Source organism: Eptatretus burgeri, chromosome 7 (genome assembly GCF_056783735.1).
Source record: "Eptatretus burgeri isolate ZD-2024b chromosome 7, Ebu_testis_v1, whole genome shotgun sequence".
NCBI lineage: Eukaryota > Metazoa > Chordata > Myxini > Myxiniformes > Myxinidae > Eptatretus > Eptatretus burgeri.
Window position 1 is genome coordinate 39,327,150 of NC_140967.1, and position 21,258 is coordinate 39,348,407.

The window sequence follows — 21,258 nt, forward strand, 5'->3', positions numbered from 1 at the left end:
TACAATGACAAACGTCTTCCAACAACGGCTTAAATAAGTAATTTTACTTTGGAATAAAGACCTCTCGGAAAAGAAAAAGCATGATATAGAAGATTGAACATACATTTATTGCTGCATACAGAATTCGCTAATTGAAGTGGGTGTTTAATACTGTGTCAGATGTAGCGTCTCTTCAGATCAAGGGTTCTTTTTGTATGTACAGGGGGTCTCCACCCCGCTAAAAGTCTTCCCGCGAATCAGTCGTTTCGCATGCAAGTCCATAAATTACTCAGGAACCTTTTCATTATACATCCATCAATTCCCCGCACTAACGTCCATTGGCTGGAAGACCAGTTACCAGGCATTCCACCCCACAATGGACTGTGTCCTCTACCTCTCAGACTGTATCTTACGCTGTGCGTTGTTGGACTTAACGCTGCGTGTACTGTATTTTTAGTCATGTCTTGTATTTTTTTTTTTAAATCTTTGTGCACTTTACCATGGTAATTGTTGAACAATAAGTGGTAAATGAAGTGGTTCCAAAAAGAGTGAACCTGCACATAAGCAGCAATGCAGTAATGTAACGCAGGATGTCAAATTAGACATGAAAAAACAAACAAACAAAAAAAGAATGGTGAAAGACCAGCCGATATCGCTCGATGTCTTGATTTGCCGCTGACGTTTGTTGAAACTATTTTAAAGAACAACGACGAGGGCCGTGCAGACGGCACGGTGTGACACATGGCACGCAAGACGTGCCGTTGGAGTAACGCAGCCGGCGCTGCAGGCATGGCCGAAATGGGCGTGACAGCCGTAGTGGGAGTGGCAACCACCGGAGCTCTTCATGAGGTCCCAGTGGACCCAGTAGGGGGTGACAGCACAAGTGTTGGGTTTCGTGGCATGGTGCATGTGCTGGCATAAAATCTGGAGCCTGGGTCCGTGGGAGAAACCACGTGACTTAGTGGGAAGGATAATTTTGAGGGTTAAGGAATGATGCAGGCAGCTCAACATGGACGATTAGAGATTTTCAAGGTGTAGCACTGCTAAAAATAGTTAAAATATATGGTAAGTAAGATTTTTTCAAAGGTGTTTCAATTTTACAATTTGCTCAATTCATTGTATTTTTTTTCCTATATTTTGTGTGTTTCATAGGTATTCTTTGATTGCGAGGCTTGTTGAATGGTGTTGAACGGATAAGGATGCAACAGGACAAAAGGAACAGTAGAGAGAGAAGGGGAAAACACTGACAGCAGAGTTGAAGGCCAAGATCGAGGCAGACTTGGACAAACAATGAGTGTGAGGAAGAATGGGGGGGGAGGAGAGGATGCATGGGGCGAACATGAAAATATGCATGGGGTGATGAAGATGAATACAGAAGGAAACTCTCAGGAGGGAAAACTGGAAATTTCCCCCCAACTGAAAGGGGGGACTGGGGTGGGGTTAACGAGGGGAGAAGAGATCATGGTTTTGGATTGGGGACGATCTGACATGCTGGTGAACAGCTGTCTTGAATATCTGGAGGGAAGAATGAGATTAAAGACAATGTGGAAGTTGGTTCTACAGGTGGGTAAAAAAAAGAGGAAACATTGAGTGGAGGTGAGCAGTGATCCTGGATTTAGGTAGTTTCACCAGAAGGGGGTTGATGGTGGACCATGTGTGCCCTGCAGAAACTTGAAGGGGGGTACAAAGCATGGAAAGAGCAGAGGGGGAAAGACAGAAAGGAGTTGGTAAAAGACAGAGAGACCACCACCCTGTCTGTGATGGTGGGATAGGCCTATAGACTCGGCTAAATCACGGGAGATGCCAATGATCTTGAAGGCCTTGCCTTCCAGGGTGTCAAGCTGAGCAAGATGTGAGGCAGGAGAGCCAGCCCAGAGGGGAGAACAAGACTCCATCAAGCTGCAGATGAAAGCCTTGTGGGTGGATTGGAGTTCAGGTGTGTTCAGGAAGGATTGATATGACAGAGGATGCCCAGTCGGCGGCTGGCTTTGGAAGCCAAATTTGAAATGTGGTTTTCCCATGAAACATCATGGCTGATAGTGAGACGCAGGAATTTGAACGACTCAACTTCCTCAAGAGGATTGTGAATAAAATATATCGGAAGGTTTGCCAGACGGTCCTTTTTGACAGAGATCGTGAGAGTGTGAGATTTGTCAGGATTGAAAGACGTATTCTAAGTGTTTGACCATCTTGTGATTTTGTCAAGGTCTGAAGAGAGGGATGAGGCTGCAGCTGAAGGATAAGGGATGTCACGGCAGAGGGTGGAGTCATCAGCAAATAGGCAAAGGGGATTTTCCAGAGAGCCAGAGAGATAATTTATGAAGATCAGGAATAGGACTAAGGCCCAGAACATGGCCTTGGGGCACTCCAGCCTTGACAAGGAGGGGAGATGAAAGGATTCCATTGAGAGTCACACGTTGGCTTCGAGAGTAGAGTAAGTCAGTGAGCCATGTGTGGAGATGGCCCCGGATGCCATAGCCAGAGAGTTTGGAGAGTAAGGTGGGATGTCAGACTGGATCAAAAGCACGAGATATGTCCAGAGCGACAGCCCCGATCTCATGCCTGACAATGAGGGCCATGTTGTTGGGTGAGTAGAAGCAGCATGTCCAAGGTAGCGTGACCTGGTCTGAAACCAAACTGCTGATCTGAGATGAGGTTGTTGGAGAAAAGGAAGGATTTCATATCAACTGCAATGATGGATTCCATGACCTTGCTGAGTGGTAATGGAGGAAAAGCTGATGGTGGTTTGCTGCTGATGCTGTTCTCAAGGAAAAGTGGTGGGCTTGTTTTAAGGAAGAGTGGTGGGCTTGTTTGAAGGAAGATGGCCCTGGATGAAGGAAGATGACCTTGACTCAGATTGCTGTCAAACCTTGCTGTTTGCTGACTCAGCTTGCTGTCAAACCGCGACTCAGATTCTGCAACCAGTCCAGATGGCATCAGCCCACATGGCCTAAAAACCTGCTCCTCTGCTCTTGTTCACCCTCTCCCTGTTCTATTCACCCTCTCATTTCCTCAAGGTCATCTGCCATCTGCTTGTAAATCAGCAAACATTAGTGCCCTGCACAAAAAGGTGCAACAACAGATCCCTGCAACTTCAGACCAATCAGCCTTCTCCCAATCATCAGCAAGGTTAAGGAATCCATCATCGCTACAGACATTAAATCCTTCCTCTTCTCCAATGGCTTGATTTCCAATCTTCAATTATGTTTCAGACCAGGTCACTCTACCCTGGATATGCTGCTTCTGCTCTCCCAACAATGGATGGAGGTCCTCAATGCCAGACATGAAATCAGCCATATCCCTGGACATATCACGTGCTTTTGACATGGTCTGGCACCCTGCCCTTCTCACCAAACTCTCTTCCAATGGTATCCAAGGCCATCTCCACTCATGGCTCGCAGACTTCCTCTCCTGTCACAGTCAACGTGTGGCCCGAAGTGGAGTTCTTTCATCCCCTCTTCCTGTCCAGGCTGGAGTTCCTCAAGGTAGCGTTCTGGGCCTTGTTCTTTTTCTGGTTTTCATCAATGATCTCTCCGACTCTCTGGAAAATCCTCTTTATCTCTTTACTGAAGACTCCACCCTCTGCCGTACCATCTGTAATCCCTCAGACCGGCAAGCAGCAGCTTCTTCGCTCACTGCAGATCTGGGTAAAATCACAAACTGGTCCAACACGTGGAACATGTCTTTCAAACCGGACAAATTTCACACTCTCACTTTGTCTCTCCGAAAGGACCATTTAGAAACCCCCCCCCCCCCAATCCACTTTCTCAACAATCCTCTGGAAGAAGTCCTTTCATTCAAGCTTCTGGGTCTCACTATCTGCCATGATAATTCCTGGGAAAGCCACATTTCCAACCTGGCCTCCAAAGCCAGTCGCCAACTGGGAATCCTCCGTCGTGCAAAGTCCTTCCTTGGCCCACCTCAGCTCCTGACCACATACAAAGCTTTCATCCACAGCCTGATGGAGTACTGCTCTCCCCTCTGGGCTGGTGCTCCTGCTTCTCACCTTTCTCGGCTTCACGCTGTGAAAACCAAAACATTTCAGATCATTGGTATCTCCCATGATGAGGGTGAGTCTTTAGGCCCCTCACTCTCTCACCGCAGACAGGTCGGTGGTCTTTGTGTTCTCCCGTCTCCTCTCCGGTCTCGCCCCCCCCCCTGCTCTCTCTGCGATTTGTCCTCACCATATTTCCACAGGGTGCTCAAGGTCCGCCAACAACCCCCTTTTGATAAAACTACCAAAATCACGAATCACCGCTCACCTTCACTCTTTCATTCCTCTTTTTCCACACCTTTGGAATAAACTCCCACACTCTGTTCAATCCCATTCTTCCCTCCAGGCCTTCAAAACGGCTGTTCACCACCACCTCTTATTGCCCCCCATCCAAAACCATGATCTTTATTACCCCTGCTAATCCACCCCAAACCCCCCTCCTTCAAATTCCCTACTTTCCTTCCTGAAAGTCCCTGTAATGTCCATCTTGTATAACCGTGTTCCCCGCCCCATCCCTCTCCCTTCCACAGATCTCCTATTGACTTTGTTCCTCACTGTTTTGTCCTTCCCACACCCCTCTTGTCTCATGCCCCCTTTGCTGTGCATTGTGTGATAGCTTTAATATGAGCCTCGACAAGGCATACAATTTTTTTTTAAAAGAAAAGATTGGTGGGCTCGTTTGAAGTGAAAGTGGTGGGCATATCTCAAGTGAAAGTGGTGGGTGTGTTGGAATGAAGAGTGGTGGGCATATTTAAAGGAAGAGTGGTGGGCACGTTTGAAGGAAGAGTGGTGGGCACGTTTGAAGGAAGAGTGGTGGGCTCGTTTGAAGGAAGAGTGGTGGGCTCGTTTGAAGGAAGAGTGGTGGGCACGTTTAAAAGAAGAGTGGTGGGCACGTTTGAAGGAAGAGTGGTGGGCTCGTTTGAAGGAAGAGTGGTGGGCTCGTTTGAAGGAAGAGTGGTGGGCATATTTAAAGGAAGAGTGGTGGGCACGTTTGAAAGAAAAGTGGTGGGGACGTTTGAAGGAAAAGTGGTGGGCACGTTTGAAGGAAGAGTGGTGGGCATGTTTGAAAGAAAAGTGGTGTTCACGTTTGAAGGAAGAGTGGTGGTCACGTTTGAAAGAAAAGTGGTGTTCACGTTTGAAGGAAGAGTGGTGGGCATAGTCACCAAAACACATTTCATTGTGTTGCTTTTGTCCCCAATTTTAGTTAAGGAAATGTTTTCTTCATGGATGCCCAAAACTACTATATCTCCGCTTTCAAAAATATGTAGGTTACATCGGATCATTTTTTTGTGTCATGTGTACTAGAATGCTGATTTCAAATGAGATCACACAATTCATCATGATCTGTGAATAATTTTTTTTTAAGGAAAGCTTCTAGGAAATGATTAAGGAATTCTAGGAAATGTCATTTAGGAAAGCTTCTATGTTGGAAAGTGCCAATTACATTGAAAATATCTCAATTATTTAATGTAAAAAGCAATACGGGACTTTCAAAATGATGTCATCCACCCCAGGATGCTCGGCGTGCATGCGGATAATCTCTCACGAGCAATGTTGATCGGGTCATGTTCACATAAATTGTACGTGCGAGATAAGGTATATTTACCCAAAATGCCTCGCAAAGCTTCGAGAGAAAGGCCTAAAATACTTGGAAAGACACCTGAGAGAAAGGGTCATGCCTCTGCAGAACGAAAGAGTTGGAGAACCTTCTCATTTTGCCCAAAAACGCTGAGATCTTCCAGAAGCTCGAACTGCAATATCCCGACGACGTGTGGCAGTGCAAGGCCTGAATTGTGGACGTGCAGGTTACACCAAAACCCCCCCCCGAGGAATCGCTACCAGTGAATGGCCTTTGAACCTTGCGTGAGTGCCTCGTATGAACATGGTAGGCTTGGTGATATATTTCATGGATGTCTGCAATTATTGGAAAGATGATGCTGTGCATCATTACCAACAAATTAATGGCGATACCAACCCTTCAAGAAAGGACATCTTCGCAATGTGAAAAAACACAAAGATTGTGCCAACAATTATTCACGTGGGAGCGAGACGTATCAGGCAGACTTCCCCGAGGGAGATACCGTATCTGGTTGGGGTGTTTCTTAATAGCGATGTGAAGGGCACATCTGGGGCTTGTGAATGCACGGGGTAAGTTTAAAATCAACTTTTAAAATAATATTTACCACTAATCATGTTTGGGCATGGGGGGAGGGGGGGCGTTGGTTGATTCTGGGACAACATGGCAAATTATACTAGATTTTTGCATATGTTGCAGAAAGGAGATGTGTGTGTGTGTGTGTGTGTGTGTGTGTGTGTGTGTGTGTTAATGTTAGTCACGTGTGTGTGTGTGTGTGTATACAACATATATATATATATATATATATATATATATATATATATGTATATATATATATATATATATATATATATATATATATATATGTGAAGTATGTTCAAAAAGTATCCAACCTTAATTTTTCGTGCGTAAACAAATGAATCGAGGGAGGCGTGGTTTGGTGCACGCATGTAGGTGATCCTAATCCGTATGCGTGAATATTTTTCCGCCTGCAGAAGCTGTCAGTCGCCCGACAGACCGCCGATGAGTGAGGAAGTGTAAGTGAGCGCCGTCGAATTTCCGTTTTTGACAAAATGACGGATCACTGTGGTCTCATCGCCAGTGATCACTGTGTTGAAGAAGTTGGGATCGCTGTTCACAGTCTCCAGCATGTCCTGTGCGATCTCCAAACCGAGTTGCTTCTGCTCGATCGTTTGCAGCTTTCGCACGAGCTTCGCTGAGATTCTCCTGAAGCCCAAATCCTCAGTCACAATGGAATGAACGGACCCAATGCTGACGCCCGCCTTGTCTGCAAGTTCTCTGACCAAGTGAGGACCCTGCTGATCCAGGATAGTCGAATCACGATCAATGACGATCTCATTTCGGGATGTTGAGGGCCTACCAGAACGTGCTTCACTTTCCACTGATGCGCGACCATCTTTGAAGCGGTTGTACCACTCTTTTATCTGTGTGGTGCCCATTGCTTCGTTCCCGAAGGCCTGTTGAATCTTGCGGATCGTTTCCACTTGGGAATCGCCAAGATTTACACAAAATTTGATGCAGTAGCGCTGTTCAAGTTTCCGTCATTTTGTCAAAAACGAAAATCCGACGGCGCTCACTTACACTTCCTCACTCATCGGCGGTCTGTCGACGACTGACAGCTTCTGCATGCGGGAAAATATTCACGCATACGAATTGGGATCGCCTACATACGTGCACCAAACCACACCTCCCTCGCTTCATTTGTTTACGCACGAAAAATTAAGGTTGGATACTTTTTGAACACACCTCGTATATATCCACTTTGGCCACTCACTTGTATTAACAGGAAATGATAGGAATTTGACGCCTCTCATTCACAAATATTTCTGGTATGTTCTATATTTTCATGAGTCCAATTTGCATCCAAGAACACAACAATTGTGGTTAATCATTCTGAAATTGCCACTAAATTGCCACACTTTCATCTAAATGCTCAACATTATGTTTAAAAGACTATTTGACCAACAGATTTCACGATAGCAACAGAAGCTTAAAACTGCCCATGCGAGCAGAACTGAGCTGCTGATAACGCACACAAATCACATGCACGAAGCGCCTCGTTAGCCTTCATATGTCATTTCAAAAGTCTGGTATTACAGGTCAATAATATAAAAGCCCTTTTTCCTGGAATGGCATTTATTTCCACTTTACCCGTTGTGAGCAGTTTTACGGCTTCTCCCTTCTCAGTGGACGCATTTGCCCCATTCTCCTCAAGCAGGTGATTGCCCAAGTCCCCCTTGAGCATAATGAGGGGCTCCAGTTTCTGCAGCAGGCTTTTGGCAATGTCTCCTCGCTTTGGCCAGCTTGAATCAATGGAGCCCGGCAGGTTTATGTCCATGATAAAGATGCTGGCTAAAACACTGGACAGCGAGCCAAGGGTGGCCTGTTAGGAGCACTAGTATAAACAGCAAAAAATATTACCAGCGATCTCAGAAATACTTCATGAATATCAATTAATATTAAAATGATGTACACACAGGACACTCAATACAGTATTACACCAAAGTTTAAGGCCACCTTGAAAATAAACATTTTTATTGTCACATTGGCATATTTTGATAAATAAAAGGTGTTATCACCTCCGCCACTGGAGGTAGATGGAGGTTAAGGCCCAGCCACACCTTGACGTTTTAGCCAGGAATGGCAACGTATAAAATGCACGTAAAACGTTGGCGTACGCTGAAGTTTTGAGGTTTTTTAAAAAAAGTTTTGGTCGTATTCATAACGTGTTGGCCGTATGCATAACGTATTAGTAACGGGCACAGAACGTTTCGTTGTGTTAAAGATAAATTATACCAACGAATGCTTAGCCTGTTGTCGGCGTTCACAACCTATGCCCAACGATAGTTTAACTTAGTCATAGAGCGCTGCACGTATCGCTGACGAACTCGTGGCGTTCTCTGTTAAAAACCTGCCACACGCAGATTTAAATCATAACCACCTGAAAATTGGAAGTGTCAACATCGCAGTCACACCTTGACGATTTAGCCAGTGTATGCCAACCGATGAAAAATGTGTCTAAAACGCTGGGACACGTCGAATACAGTATGGGTAAGTTGTGTATACGTGAGGAGCACGATGAAAAACAATGAAGTACGCTGGCATATTACGTGGTACGTCTAGTACGTCGTGAAATTTCTAGTATGCTGAAAATTTTACGACGTACTCGACGTACGGCTCACAAGTTCCGCATATGCTGGCATAAGTTCTTGACACACTCCGCAATCGTTTACACACGTCGGCCACACGTTACTTGTAAGTTACTCATAAGTCGAAACACGCCGAGGTAATGTTTAGCATACCCGAAACTTAATTTTTTCACCTACGAGTAATGCGCTTTGAACCTATTAGTAGCGTGCTTTGAACCTATGTGTAACGTATCTCAAACGCACATTGGCGTCTGTAGACAAATTTGATTGACATCTTCCGGACGACCACAGAACTTACTGAACGTGTTTCTAACTTACATCTACCGTATAATGGCGTATCTCAAAAAGTTATGCATGGATTCGGACAAAACTTGGTGGATGAGTTGGTTTGGTGACAAGAACATGTGGATTAGATTTTGGTTCAGGTCCCGATGTAGATCCAGCCAATCAGTAGGATACAATATGTAAACTGTACAGCCTGGTGATGGTATGCGCTATACTAACTACCGTTGTCGTAATGGTCACGGCTAATTTGAGAAACAAAGATGAATCGTATTTTACTAAATTAAAACAAGAAATTTCAATATTTGGTGTGACGACCTTTTTTCACACAAAACAGCAGATATCCGTTTTGGAATGCTTTCCTGCAATCTTTGGAGAAATTCCATTGGGAGGTTGTTTCATGCATTCTGAAATCTTTCCTACAATTCCTCTTTTGATTTGGGTTGTTTTAAGTTTTCCTTCCTGTCCAAATAATCTAAGACATCTTCTACGATGTTCAGGTCAGGACTTTGAGGGGGGATTCTAATAGTTGTCGAGTTCCTGACTGCTTTTCCTTGTAAATATGTTTCTATAACAATTTCAGTGTGTTTGGGGTAATTGACAGAAAACAAAGTTGTCGCCAATTAGCCTTCTTCCTGATGGGACAGCACGGTGGATTAGGATCTGCTTGTACTTGTCAGCATTCATTGTTCCTTCAATTCTCAACAAATTACCAACACCAGAAATGCATCCTAAAACCCGAACAATGCCTCCACCATGCTTCACAGCTGGCTGTAGACATTGCCTTATAATTCTCACCAAGCTTCCTTCTGCCTTCTCTTTGTTCCAAAAATATCAAATTTTGACTCATCACTTCAAAGTACCTTTCGCCATTGCTTAGCATCATTACTCTGACGTTCCTGGACATATTTCAGTTTCTTGGCTTTGTTACCTTCATGCAGAAAGGGCTTTTTCGCAGCAATTCACTCATGGAGACCACTTTTGATAAAAGACATTATGACAGCAGATGAATCCACTTCAATCCCTGATGTCTTTGCCAGTTCTTGGGAAAGTTCAGCAGTTGATTTTTTTTTCTATTTCTTAAGATACTTATCTTTAAGTGTTGCTCATCGGTTTTGCTGAGTTTACTTGGCCTTCGAATCCATTTTCTATCTTTAACTTCTCTGGTCTCATCAGTCAGTATGCTTCTGTATTATTGCTTGAATGACACATCTGGAAACACCTATTTTACGGGATAGTCCTCTCTCGGAATTGCCTTTATTGGTGTAAATCTGTTATTTTGAGTTTCGTCGAGTTTGATATCCTCAGCATGGTGTTGGTTAATATTACCTGCAGAAGAGATATGACAAATTAGTGCAAATTTTTTTTGGTGGTCTATGACTTTTCCACAGTATTGTATGTATGAAACATATATATATATATATATATATATATATATATATATATATATATATATATATATATATATATATATATACATATATACATATATATATATATATATATATATACATATATACATATATATACATATACATACATATATATATATATATATACATACATATATATATATACATACATATATATATACATACACATACATATATATATATATACATACATATATATATATATACATACACATACATATATATATATATATACATACATATATATATACATACACATATATATATATATATATATATATATATATATATATATATATATATATATACATACATATATATATATATATATATATATATATATATATATACATACATATATATATATATATATATATATATATATATATATATATATATATATATATATATATATATAATTTTACTCCTCCCATGCTCTTCTAGCCGAAGAGGCTGCATAAATCAACCATGAAAGGCGACCCAAGATAAGCACTTTACAATTTCAAACTCTTCCCAAAGTTCCTCCACAGCTATATATATATTCGCAAATGGTACATACTTGAGAATCCCAATGCTGCACACCCCCTCTGCTGCCGAACTAGTTTCATCACTTGTTAGTGAATCATCAGCGACAGTGCAGACAGAAATGCACACCAATGAGGCTCTCTTGCATGTACCAAGTGTAAACGTCAAAAGCAGTCAACATATAAATGAAAAATGAAGACCCACCCACATCTCTCACATGTGAATGGAGGGAATAACCAATCAGTTCTCACTTAATCAATTAAACCCAGGTGGCTGGCATTACATAAATAAATTGACATAAATAAACTATGCTCTTCAAGCTGAGGAAGCTGCATAAAGCAACCATGAAAGGATACCCAAGGTAGGCCCTTTGATGTTTCAAAGCCCTTTTCTGAGTTCCTCCACAGCTATAAAGACGTTCAGAAATAGCTCATACATTTGCTGCAAAAAGATACTGAAATGAAACATTTATCTTCCCCTTGTGCAAGATTGAGAGGAAAAACATCAATTTGTGAATGTTTTACGAGTTGAAAGGTCACACCTGGCGATGCGTTCACGAACATTCTTGAATGCTTGCGTGAGCTTTGGCTCAAGGAAGAACAGCAGACGATGAGCAAGCTCTGGGATGCGCCATTCCTGCTGGGAAAGGCCACGCTGCAGCACATAAAGGCAACTGGGGAGGTCCAAAGTGAGAAAAGGTTCTGTCAAACATAAAGTCGAATCAATACATTCGATTTTGGGTGACCAGATGAGGTGTGCATCATCGATGGTAAGAATGGCAAAAATATTGATGTTAGTCATCACGTCTCTATCACGATCAAGAAACTCTTCACCTGGCTCCACTGAAAGAACCACCTTCTTCACCGAGAGGTGCTTCCATCATCATCTCAAAAAGCCAATGCAGCTTCCGAGGATCCTGATTTTCCTGCAGATGCATCCCAATATGAGCATGGAATATGTGGCAGCATTGACATTTCATGAGTTAATGATCCCCATGATGCATAAAAACATAAATAACATAACAGGTAGGAACATAATGGCATCTACAGTGCCTTCAATGTGAATTTGAGCCTTTGCTCATCTGCATCCAGCCTGGTGTTGGCTAAATGGTTAAGATGGCTGGCTTAAGTTCTTAGGGTTTTGAGCTTGAGCCTCTGTCATGCCGTTGGAATTACATAGGGTTGGTTGACTCATCCTGTCATCCTTCTGAGGTCGGCAAAACAAGTACCAGCTTACTGGGATAATAAGCCATTTGAGTATCCTGCGTCGGAGTGGTGACCATCTCGGATTGTGCTCCTCAGCCAAATTAAATTTTCTCGGCAGCCCTATGTGCCTCACGGTGTGAAAGGAATGGTTATTGGTTATTCACCACAGGAGAATAAATTTGATAAGGATCAACACCTGATGAGGATTAACCTCAAATTAACCAACATCTTGAAAATATTCAGCACTGCACTCTTGCTTGCCAATTTAGGAAAGCCATAGACATATTCCTTTTAGACATGTGGCTCCACACAGTTGAGGGGTTCCTTCACCAAGGGGTAAGAAACGAGCCATCTACATACAGTTTAAAAAAAATCATATCTGGATGTTGCTCTCCATGCCTATCTCCTGTTCCTTGAGAGACACTTGAGGGGTGGTGGAGTGAAGTTTATCTGAGCTATGACTACCATCCATGGGCTTCTGCTGGCATTCATCAACATTGCAAAAAGCGATAAAAATAAAATGATCGGCGATATACTTTTTAAATTTATTTGCGAATGTTTTTTGTGAAAGGGTAAAATTGCTATTCTGTCGTTGTATTGTTGTGGGCCGGGTATCGGCTGCGAGTATGACCGCTAGTTGGAGCAAAAGAATCGACTCCACCGAACACCTGGAATTCAGATCGTTACCGTCGGATAACTCCGAAGGTACGAGTCCTTTACAGGACCGTGAATCGTCAATAATTCAGCCACGTGCGACAGGGTTATTTGCCAATCTTAAAAATACCTAGAGACCCACGTGGCGAGCTACCAAGGAATCCACACCCCCGACGGAGCTCGAGCGGAACGAGCTGTGAGCGTGCTCGAACCGTGCGTAACCCGAGCAGATGGTTACCGAGATCCGTCAATCCAAATGTACAACTACGGCGGCAACGGCATTTTTAATCACCCAACTCGCACCATGCTAAACCAATGAAGGAAAGGACAAAGACGAGCTGACACATTCAACAATAGGGGTATTTATTTACAATAGGTGGGAAAGGAACACATAAAGGGCAGAGTTAAACCGACTATAAAGGATGCAAATAATGAACAGCAAAAGCACTTAACCAGTTGCTACTTAAAGACGGGCCCACAGGACACACACATGCACACACAAAATAAATGGACCTCAATAGTCTTTATTCGGCTCTCCAGCCACGGAGGATAGTTCGGCTGGGAGTCAGGACGGCTGGCTACCAGGCTGCGAGCGCGCGGCTGGACGTCCACCCCCTCCAGGAGCTCCGGTCACCAGAAGACGGACCAGGGCAGCCAGACGCAGACCAGCGCCAGCGACGGGATGAGGCCAGACCAGCATCGAGCAGACCAGACCAGCGGCGAGAGATGCGATCCGAGAACCAGACCAGCGCCAACGAGATGAGCTCAGAGGCAGCGACAGGAGACCAGCAGCTGCGGACACCACGCCGCCCCGTCTATCTCTATTCTCGCTCGTCCAGACCACCACACTTTCTTCTCAGGCAGGAGGGGCCTCTTCTCTCTGGCCACTCGCCTCCTCATTGTTCGGACTCATCGCGCGATTCCCTGGCCGTCCTCCATTGGACAGGCCCACGGTAGGCGGGGCAACTCACACTCTTCTGGGCGGAGTCCAGAGCGGAGGCGTTAGTGGCTCCACCCACTTCCTCACCTCTGGCCAAGTGCGTAATGGCGTCGGGTCGAGGAAGCGAAGCGTAGGCGTGTTGTTGTTATCGTTGATGTAAAAATAAAGGAAAACCCTGACTAAAAATGTAATTCACAGCGCACACATGTAATTCCCATTAGACACAGGTAGGGGGCCCTAACTATAAACACACACTTATCGAAATAACGAAGCTAAAGGCGCTGTCACACCTTGACGTTTTAGCCATAAAGATTAGCGGACCCGAAACTTATTTATAACCTATGAGTAACGTGTTGTAGGCACGTTACACGATGTTGCACACACGTCGAGGCACATTATGCGATCGTTGACACACGTCGAGGCACGTTACTTGTAAGTTACTCATAAGTCGAAACACGTCGAGGTAATGCTTAGCGTACCCAAAACTTATTTCTAACCTGAGTAATGTGCTTTGAACCTATGTGTAACGTACCTCCAACGCATATTGATGTATGTGGACGTATTTGATTGACGTCTTCCGGACGACCACAGAACTTACTGAACGTGTTTCTAATTTACAGCTACCGTATAATGGCGTATTGGCAGAGTTTAAAAAAAAACAAAAAAACAACAGCTTCAGTTATTTCGTCACGTGCCGTTACGTCACGTCCGATTGCCTCTTCAGTTTGCTCATGTCTTATTCTTAGTTCCTCCTCTGTGAATATTTTCTGTTTGAGGATATTGTCACGTCGACGTCGAAACTTAAAAGCAAATGTCCGAATATATTTTAAAATTCGTGATAGACAAAAAAAAATAAAAACACAACAACAACAACAACAACAACAACTTCAGATATTTCATCACGTGCCTTCATGGAGCCAAGGAGAAAAAAAGAAAATGTGCCTGACAGAGAAAATAAGTTTCGGGTATGCTAAACATTACCTCGACGTGTTTCGACTTATGAATAACTTACAAGGAACTTGTGTCGACGTGTGTCAACGATCGCATATCGTGCCTACATCTTATTCCAAGCGTAACGGAACGTGTGAGCCATACAGCGAGTACATCGTAAAATTTTCAGCATGCTTGAAATTTCACGACGTACGAGACGTACCACGAAATATGACAGCGTTCTCTTAACGTATACACAACTTACCCAAAACCTATTCGATGTGTGCCAGCTTGGTTCAGCAAATTTTTCATAGGTCGGCATACGCTGGCTAAATCATCAAGGTGTGACTGCGTGGTTGACACTTTCAATTTTCAGGCGGTTATGATTTAAATCGGCGTGTGGCAGGTTTTTAACAGGCTACGCCACGAGTTAGTCGGCGATACGTGCAGCGCGCTATGCCTAAGTTAAACTATCGTGGGTCATAGGGTGTGAACGCCGACAACAGGCTATGCATTCGTTGGTATAAGTTATCTATAAGACAACAAAACGTTCTGTGCCCGTTACTAATATGTTATGCATACGACCAACACGTTATGAATACAACCAAAACTTAAAAAAAAAAAAAACATCAAAATTTCAGCGTACGCCAACGTGTTACATACATTTTTATACGTTGCCATTGCTGGCTAAATCGTCAAGGTGTGACAGCGCCTTTAGGGACTGCTGTCTGTGTGCACAAGGCTTCCAGATTCGTACCAGTATTTCTGTCATCACCATTTCGACTTAACATCACAATTTCTATCAATACATCAAATTTCATCAAAATTCAAACACTTTCTCCACTGTTAGAACACTGCGTCACTCAAAATGTCAACAAGGTAAGATGGATGAGGAATGTGCACTGTGATATTACACAATTCCTGTGCTAAAAGAACATACAGGTGCTTTTTTTTAGCCTTATATCACGAGTTAATTTACCTCCCATTTTAATATTTCAAAGAAAAGGGAGCCTTTATCATATCATATTATAAAGGAGTTGGGCAAAACACTTCAATGTCATGTTGATCAGATGCATTCTCATGAATTTGAATCTGATAGAGTAGACCCAGATAGGACAGAGTATATTATTTATCTACAGACAACAACGATGGTTACACCCACAGCAAATGTAAAACCGACAGTACATTGGATGTTCACTCTTCTGTAACACCTGAAAGATGCTCGGGGCAAATATCCAAAACACCTGAGTACTTGGAGAACCATGTTGTCTGACTTAGGGGTGGGAATGGGGGGATGATGGGGGTAAGCAATCTATTAAATAGTTGAGAGGTGGCATGGTCTGTAATGTAGGGGTTCACCGTAACGGGGTGGAGTGGAAGTAAAACATGTGCTGATCGTTTCTTGGAACCAACCGTCGTTCTGGTGCCCTTTTTGTCATCCAGACATAATACTTAGATAATTATGAAAGGGAAATGCTCTTGTGAAGAAAAGTGTACTCATCTATAAATAAAATGATAGTATTTTGTTTGTTGTTTCCCATCTTCATCTCCTCTCAATGCTTCACACATCATTTATAAGCTTTGTAGACATAATCAACAATGTCTTACAATTTTGCTTACAGCATCTAAATTTGCACAACTCTCATACATTTATTCTGTTCTGCCCAGTTTAAAGTAGACTTTTCTAATCACATGCAGGATGACGGCATTCCAGTGGGCAGTGCTAACAGCACCATTCTGCCATTTTTTTTATTGTTGTTCTCTGCCTATCACTGCTGAGGAATAGGCCTGGTGTTGGCTAAATAGTTAAAGCACTTGGCTGAAGATCCCAGGGTCTTGAGTTTAAGACCCTGTCGGGCCGACAAAATATCTCAGCCTGTCATCCTTCCGAGGTTCACAAAATGAGTACCAGTGTACTGGTAACATCAGCAGCAAAGCTGTGCCCCGAGAAAATGATGCAGCCAAGCAGCCACAGGCTGCATACGAAGAAGTAAATACACTGCTAAGGAATGATTTAATGCCACATATACAACATGAAGTTTAAGCCTCTTTGACAGGTCGTTAGGCATGCTTATCATCGTTAGGCATGCATATCATAATTTTAAACATAATTAGGGACAACTGCTGCATGACATTCATGCCAGAAGTTGCTGTGTTGATCAGTCCGTGGAGGGAAAATTAAGTCTCCTTGCATCGATAGAAATCGAAAATAAGTTTCAAGTCCATTTTTTATTTTATACTGATGGGAAGATGAGAGAAAACTGCCCCATCCGGAGGCCTTTGGACAACGTGCACAAAATTTCCATCTGTTTTGCTTTAAAACATCCTCACAGCAAAGCAGTTCTCCCACCTGGGTCAAGTCCTGGTGATTCTGATCCTGAAACATCAGTTATATTACCCCCAGCACCTCCTAAAGAGGTAGACAAAATGGAATCAGAGGTCGTCATTGCCCCTCTTGTTTTATGTTGTCAGCCCCAAGCAGTTATTTAATAATTTTGGTTGTTGGTTCATATTTGTGTTGTTTGATATCAGTTGTTGATGAAATAATTTGAATTGAGAATTGTTAAAACACGTCAGAGATGTTCAAGTATGGGCATTATGGTGTCCCAAAAACAATGAAAGTATTACAATTACAAAGTCTCACAATCTAAAAAGTTCCTCTATACTAAAACATCCTCATATGTAAAATTTAGCTCATTTGGAAAAGATTTAGAGGTCCCCCAAGGTCTTTGATGCTGTGTTCAATTTGCACACAAGATATGGTTGTCACGGCAAACTTGGTTTTATAAAAACCATGTATATTGACATTCAGACATATGGCACTCGGTCTGTTTAATTGTTAGTAGGCCCTAAAATTACATGTTCTACTTTTAATAAGTGAGCTGATTTCAGCAAGAATCATATATTACCTTATATGCCTATTTTGGAATTATATTCTTCTTGACAAATGTTTGGCTTTCATAATGTTGCATTTTTGTTTGGCTCATGTTTTTATTTCTTTTGCAGGATAACAAATAACAATGGCAAAAGCCAAGCCATGAGCTTCTGACTGCATATAAGTTCATCATCCAAATGTGAAACGACATCAGGTGCTCGACTGGCAGCTGGTCGGGATGTGATGAGGAATTGTGTTTTATCACTGACTGCAAAAAGTCACAATTACTGAAAGTGAAAATAGTGTTTGTGATCATCTTGTGCCATTTCGGATCAAATCTAGACGACCGATAAGACAAAAGCACCACATTGTCAAGAAGGTTAAAGATCTCTGTGACCAACATGTCCATCTGATGAGACATTATAAAATAAGTAATCAGAAAGACAAGTTAGACCAATAAAGCAAAATATACTGAAATGCTTGATAAGCTGTTCGATATCAGTCATGCCAATTCATTTCAAATGATAAAGAATGAAGAAGATAGACAGTTTATGTTACGGCAACAGGAGTCAAACACTGGTTCAATTGTAGGTGTTGATAAAAAAAACTAGAGCTCAAGGAGAATCGGTCTGCTGAACGACATGAATGTGAAGAATGATTTCAAAAAATGAATGGCACTCTCAGATAATGATATAGCAGAACAACAATCATTGGAAACTGCTGAATATGAAAGTAACAAGTCAAGTGATGCCAATTCTTGTAAAGATTCTGAAGAAGAATTTGGTGTCACACCATCACGGCATAAAAGCCCTCGGTGAAAGCATATCATGTCACCAAAAGTTTCAGCTGGTCTGGACCGTGCAAATGGCAGCATTCGAAAATCAATAATGATAATGGGTTCTGTACTCAATGAAGCAGGTTGCTCAATATCATCCAGTTCTTTTGAAAAGTACATCATCTCCAGTTCTTTTGAAAAATACATCATCTCCAGTTCTTTAGAAAAATAAATCATCTCCAGATCTTTAGAAAAGTACATCATTTCCAGATCTTTTGAAAAGTACATCATCTCCAGATCTTTTGAAAAGTACATCATCTCCAGATCTTTTGAAAAGTACATCATCTCCAGATCTTTTCGAGCTGCAATTATGATGGTCTTGCCAACATGTAGATTCTCAAACTAGTAGATTGCATCATAGCTTTCGAACACATAAATTTATGTGTGTTCGATTGTTTCTTTTGATTAATACGTGTACCGACATAATAAATATAAATATATGTATACAATTATCATTTCTTTTGAAATGACTCCAATATATTTCAATGCCAGTATAGTAGGGTGCTTCATAATAGGGGGTAAAAAAATAAAAGTATGAATATTCATGCTCCCTGGGTGTACCTTTGTTCCATTTGACAGTAGAAACATACACACCAAATATGAAGCAGATTGGAGGATGTTTAGGGGTTCCACAAGTTGGCACAATATTGTTGAAATTTGCCAAACTGTAACTGACAACTTCCCGTTGAATATGCACAACGCAGTACACTTTGTGGTGTCTGAGGCGCAGCAGAACATGGAGGGCGAGAGCATATCAGTAACTCCGCTTTATTGCCCGACCGGATGGTCATCACCGCCACCCCTAGCGGGCGAGTCATGATACACGAAAACCCAATCACGTGATACAGCACACTCCTCCCCTCGTAAAATGACAATTCAAATGATGAAATGACAATTATAACATGACCAAACGAAACCAATCAACAGTCAAAATCCTCCAAGTACCGCGGCCTTCTCCTGACCCACCTCGGACGGGCAGCGACGCCAGACGGCCCAGGCTCAGACGCCTCCTGGCTATGTCGAGGTGACACCCTCGTCGGACTTGCCCCATCCGCAACAACAACCACCCCCGGCCGACAAGCTTGCTCGTCGTCCTCGAGCAGGACTGAATCAGGTGAACACCCCGCGGGCGTCAACACAACGTCTGGCCACGGCGACATCACAGGTGGGGGTCCCACATCGCTCGGCACGGGGGGGAGGGGAGGGTGACTCTGAACAGCGATCATGCATTTGGTCCACGTGCCGCTTCCACACCTCCCCACCATCAGTCCGCACCATGCAATTCGCCGGCCCCAGCACCACAGAGACCACAACCGGCACCCATTTGAAACCGTGGAAATAATCGCGCACAATTACCCGCTGTCCCACATCAAAACCGCGCAGCAGCGTCAGGCGCGACACCGCCCCACTCACCGACCCTCCAGGTCGCAGCAAATCCAGTCTGGACCGCAATGCCCGTCCATAGAGACGAATGGCAGGAGAATCGCCCGTGACAGGATGAATCGCGTTCCTGTATTGGAGCAAAAAGACATCGACCACCGTCTGCACAGGTGCACCACCCCCCCTGCGCAAAGCCCGTTTCAACATCTTAACAAACGACTCTGCCTGCCCATTCCTCGCAGGATGATACGGTGCGGACCTTAGATGTCGAACACCATTCTGACGCATAAACTCATCAAATACACCTGCGATGAACTGCGGACCGTTATCAGAGACCAGAACCTCGGTAATCCTTTATTAGCAAAGATCGCCCGCAGTTTCTCTACTGTAATGTTTGCTGATGTATGCTGCATTACTACAACCTCCGGCCATTTAGAGAATGCATCGATCACAATCAAAAACATTTTGCCATTAACCGGCCCCCACAAAATCCACATGGACCCTCTGCCAGGCCCTGGCTGGGGTCAGCCATAGTCCCGAGGCTCGATGCAGGTTATCAGCATCTGTTTGGCACGTGGTGCAACACTAAACCAACTGCTCAATGTCTTTGTTCAACCCCGGCCACCACAACAGGCTACGAGCAAGACTCTTGGTCTTCACGATGCCAAGGTGACTGACATGCAGTTCTTCCAAACACCGCTGCCTGAACTTCGGTGGAATCACCGCTCTCATCCCCCACATAACGCACCGTTGGACCAACGACAGCTCCGATGCGCGCAACGCGAAAGGCTGAAATGCCGGTGTTGAATGTAGCTCGCTCCAATTCCCTGTAGAAATCGCCTGGACGACACGGGCGAGCACTGGATCATGAGCCGATTCCACCGCGACCTGTTTGGCCGTGATCGGCCCGCTTTGGATCTGGCCCAGCGCGAACACATCAACCCGGTCGGCCGACTGAGACGCAGCTGGACCCTCCGCGCGAGGCAAGCGTGAGAGCCCGTCGCAGTTAGCATGCTTTTCGGTGCTCCGGAACTGAATATTGTAATTGTAAGCAGCAAGAAAGACACCATCGCTGTATCCGCGCGGCCGCTACCACCGGAACCCCGCGTTCGGGTTTCAGGATGAATTGAAGTGGTTTGTGATCCGTCTGCAAAGTGAAATGCCGCCCCAGCAGGTATTGATGAAACCTCCGCACACCCCAGACGAGGCTGAGAGCCTCGTGCTCGATCTGGGCATATTCCCGCTCTGCTGCGGACAGGGTCCGAGGTGCAAAACAAACAGGCTGCTTGGAACCATCGTCCATCCTGTGGGAGAGCACTGCCCCGATGCTATATGCAGAGCTGTCGCATGCCAATAGGAGCGGACGCGCAGGCTCGTAGTGCACGAGGACCGTATCCTCTGTGAGCAGCCGCTTGACGGGGTCGAACGCCGCCTGGTGTGCAGGCCCCCAGGCCCAGCGCTCATCCTTCCTGAGCAACCG

General features: G+C 43.9%; 1 protein-coding gene across 3 annotated transcripts in view; it reads right to left on the bottom strand.

Moving 5' to 3' along the window:
• Nucleotides 1–21,258, bottom strand: part of PSME4 (proteasome activator subunit 4) — a 161,734-nt gene that overhangs the window by 19,559 nt on the left and 120,917 nt on the right. For all 3 annotated transcript variants that reach the window (XR_015060010.1, XM_085888095.1, XM_085888096.1), the window contains 3 exons: nt 11,793–11,884; nt 11,501–11,632; nt 7,722–7,930 (listed from right to left, as the gene is read on the bottom strand). Coding sequence is in view for 2 of the 3 variants with exons in the window: in XM_085888095.1 (XP_085744221.1) it covers nt 7,722–7,930; nt 11,501–11,632; nt 11,793–11,884 (433 nt within the window). In the remaining variant the exon portion in view is untranslated. The remainder of the gene's footprint in view (nt 1–7,721; nt 7,931–11,500; nt 11,633–11,792; nt 11,885–21,258) is intronic.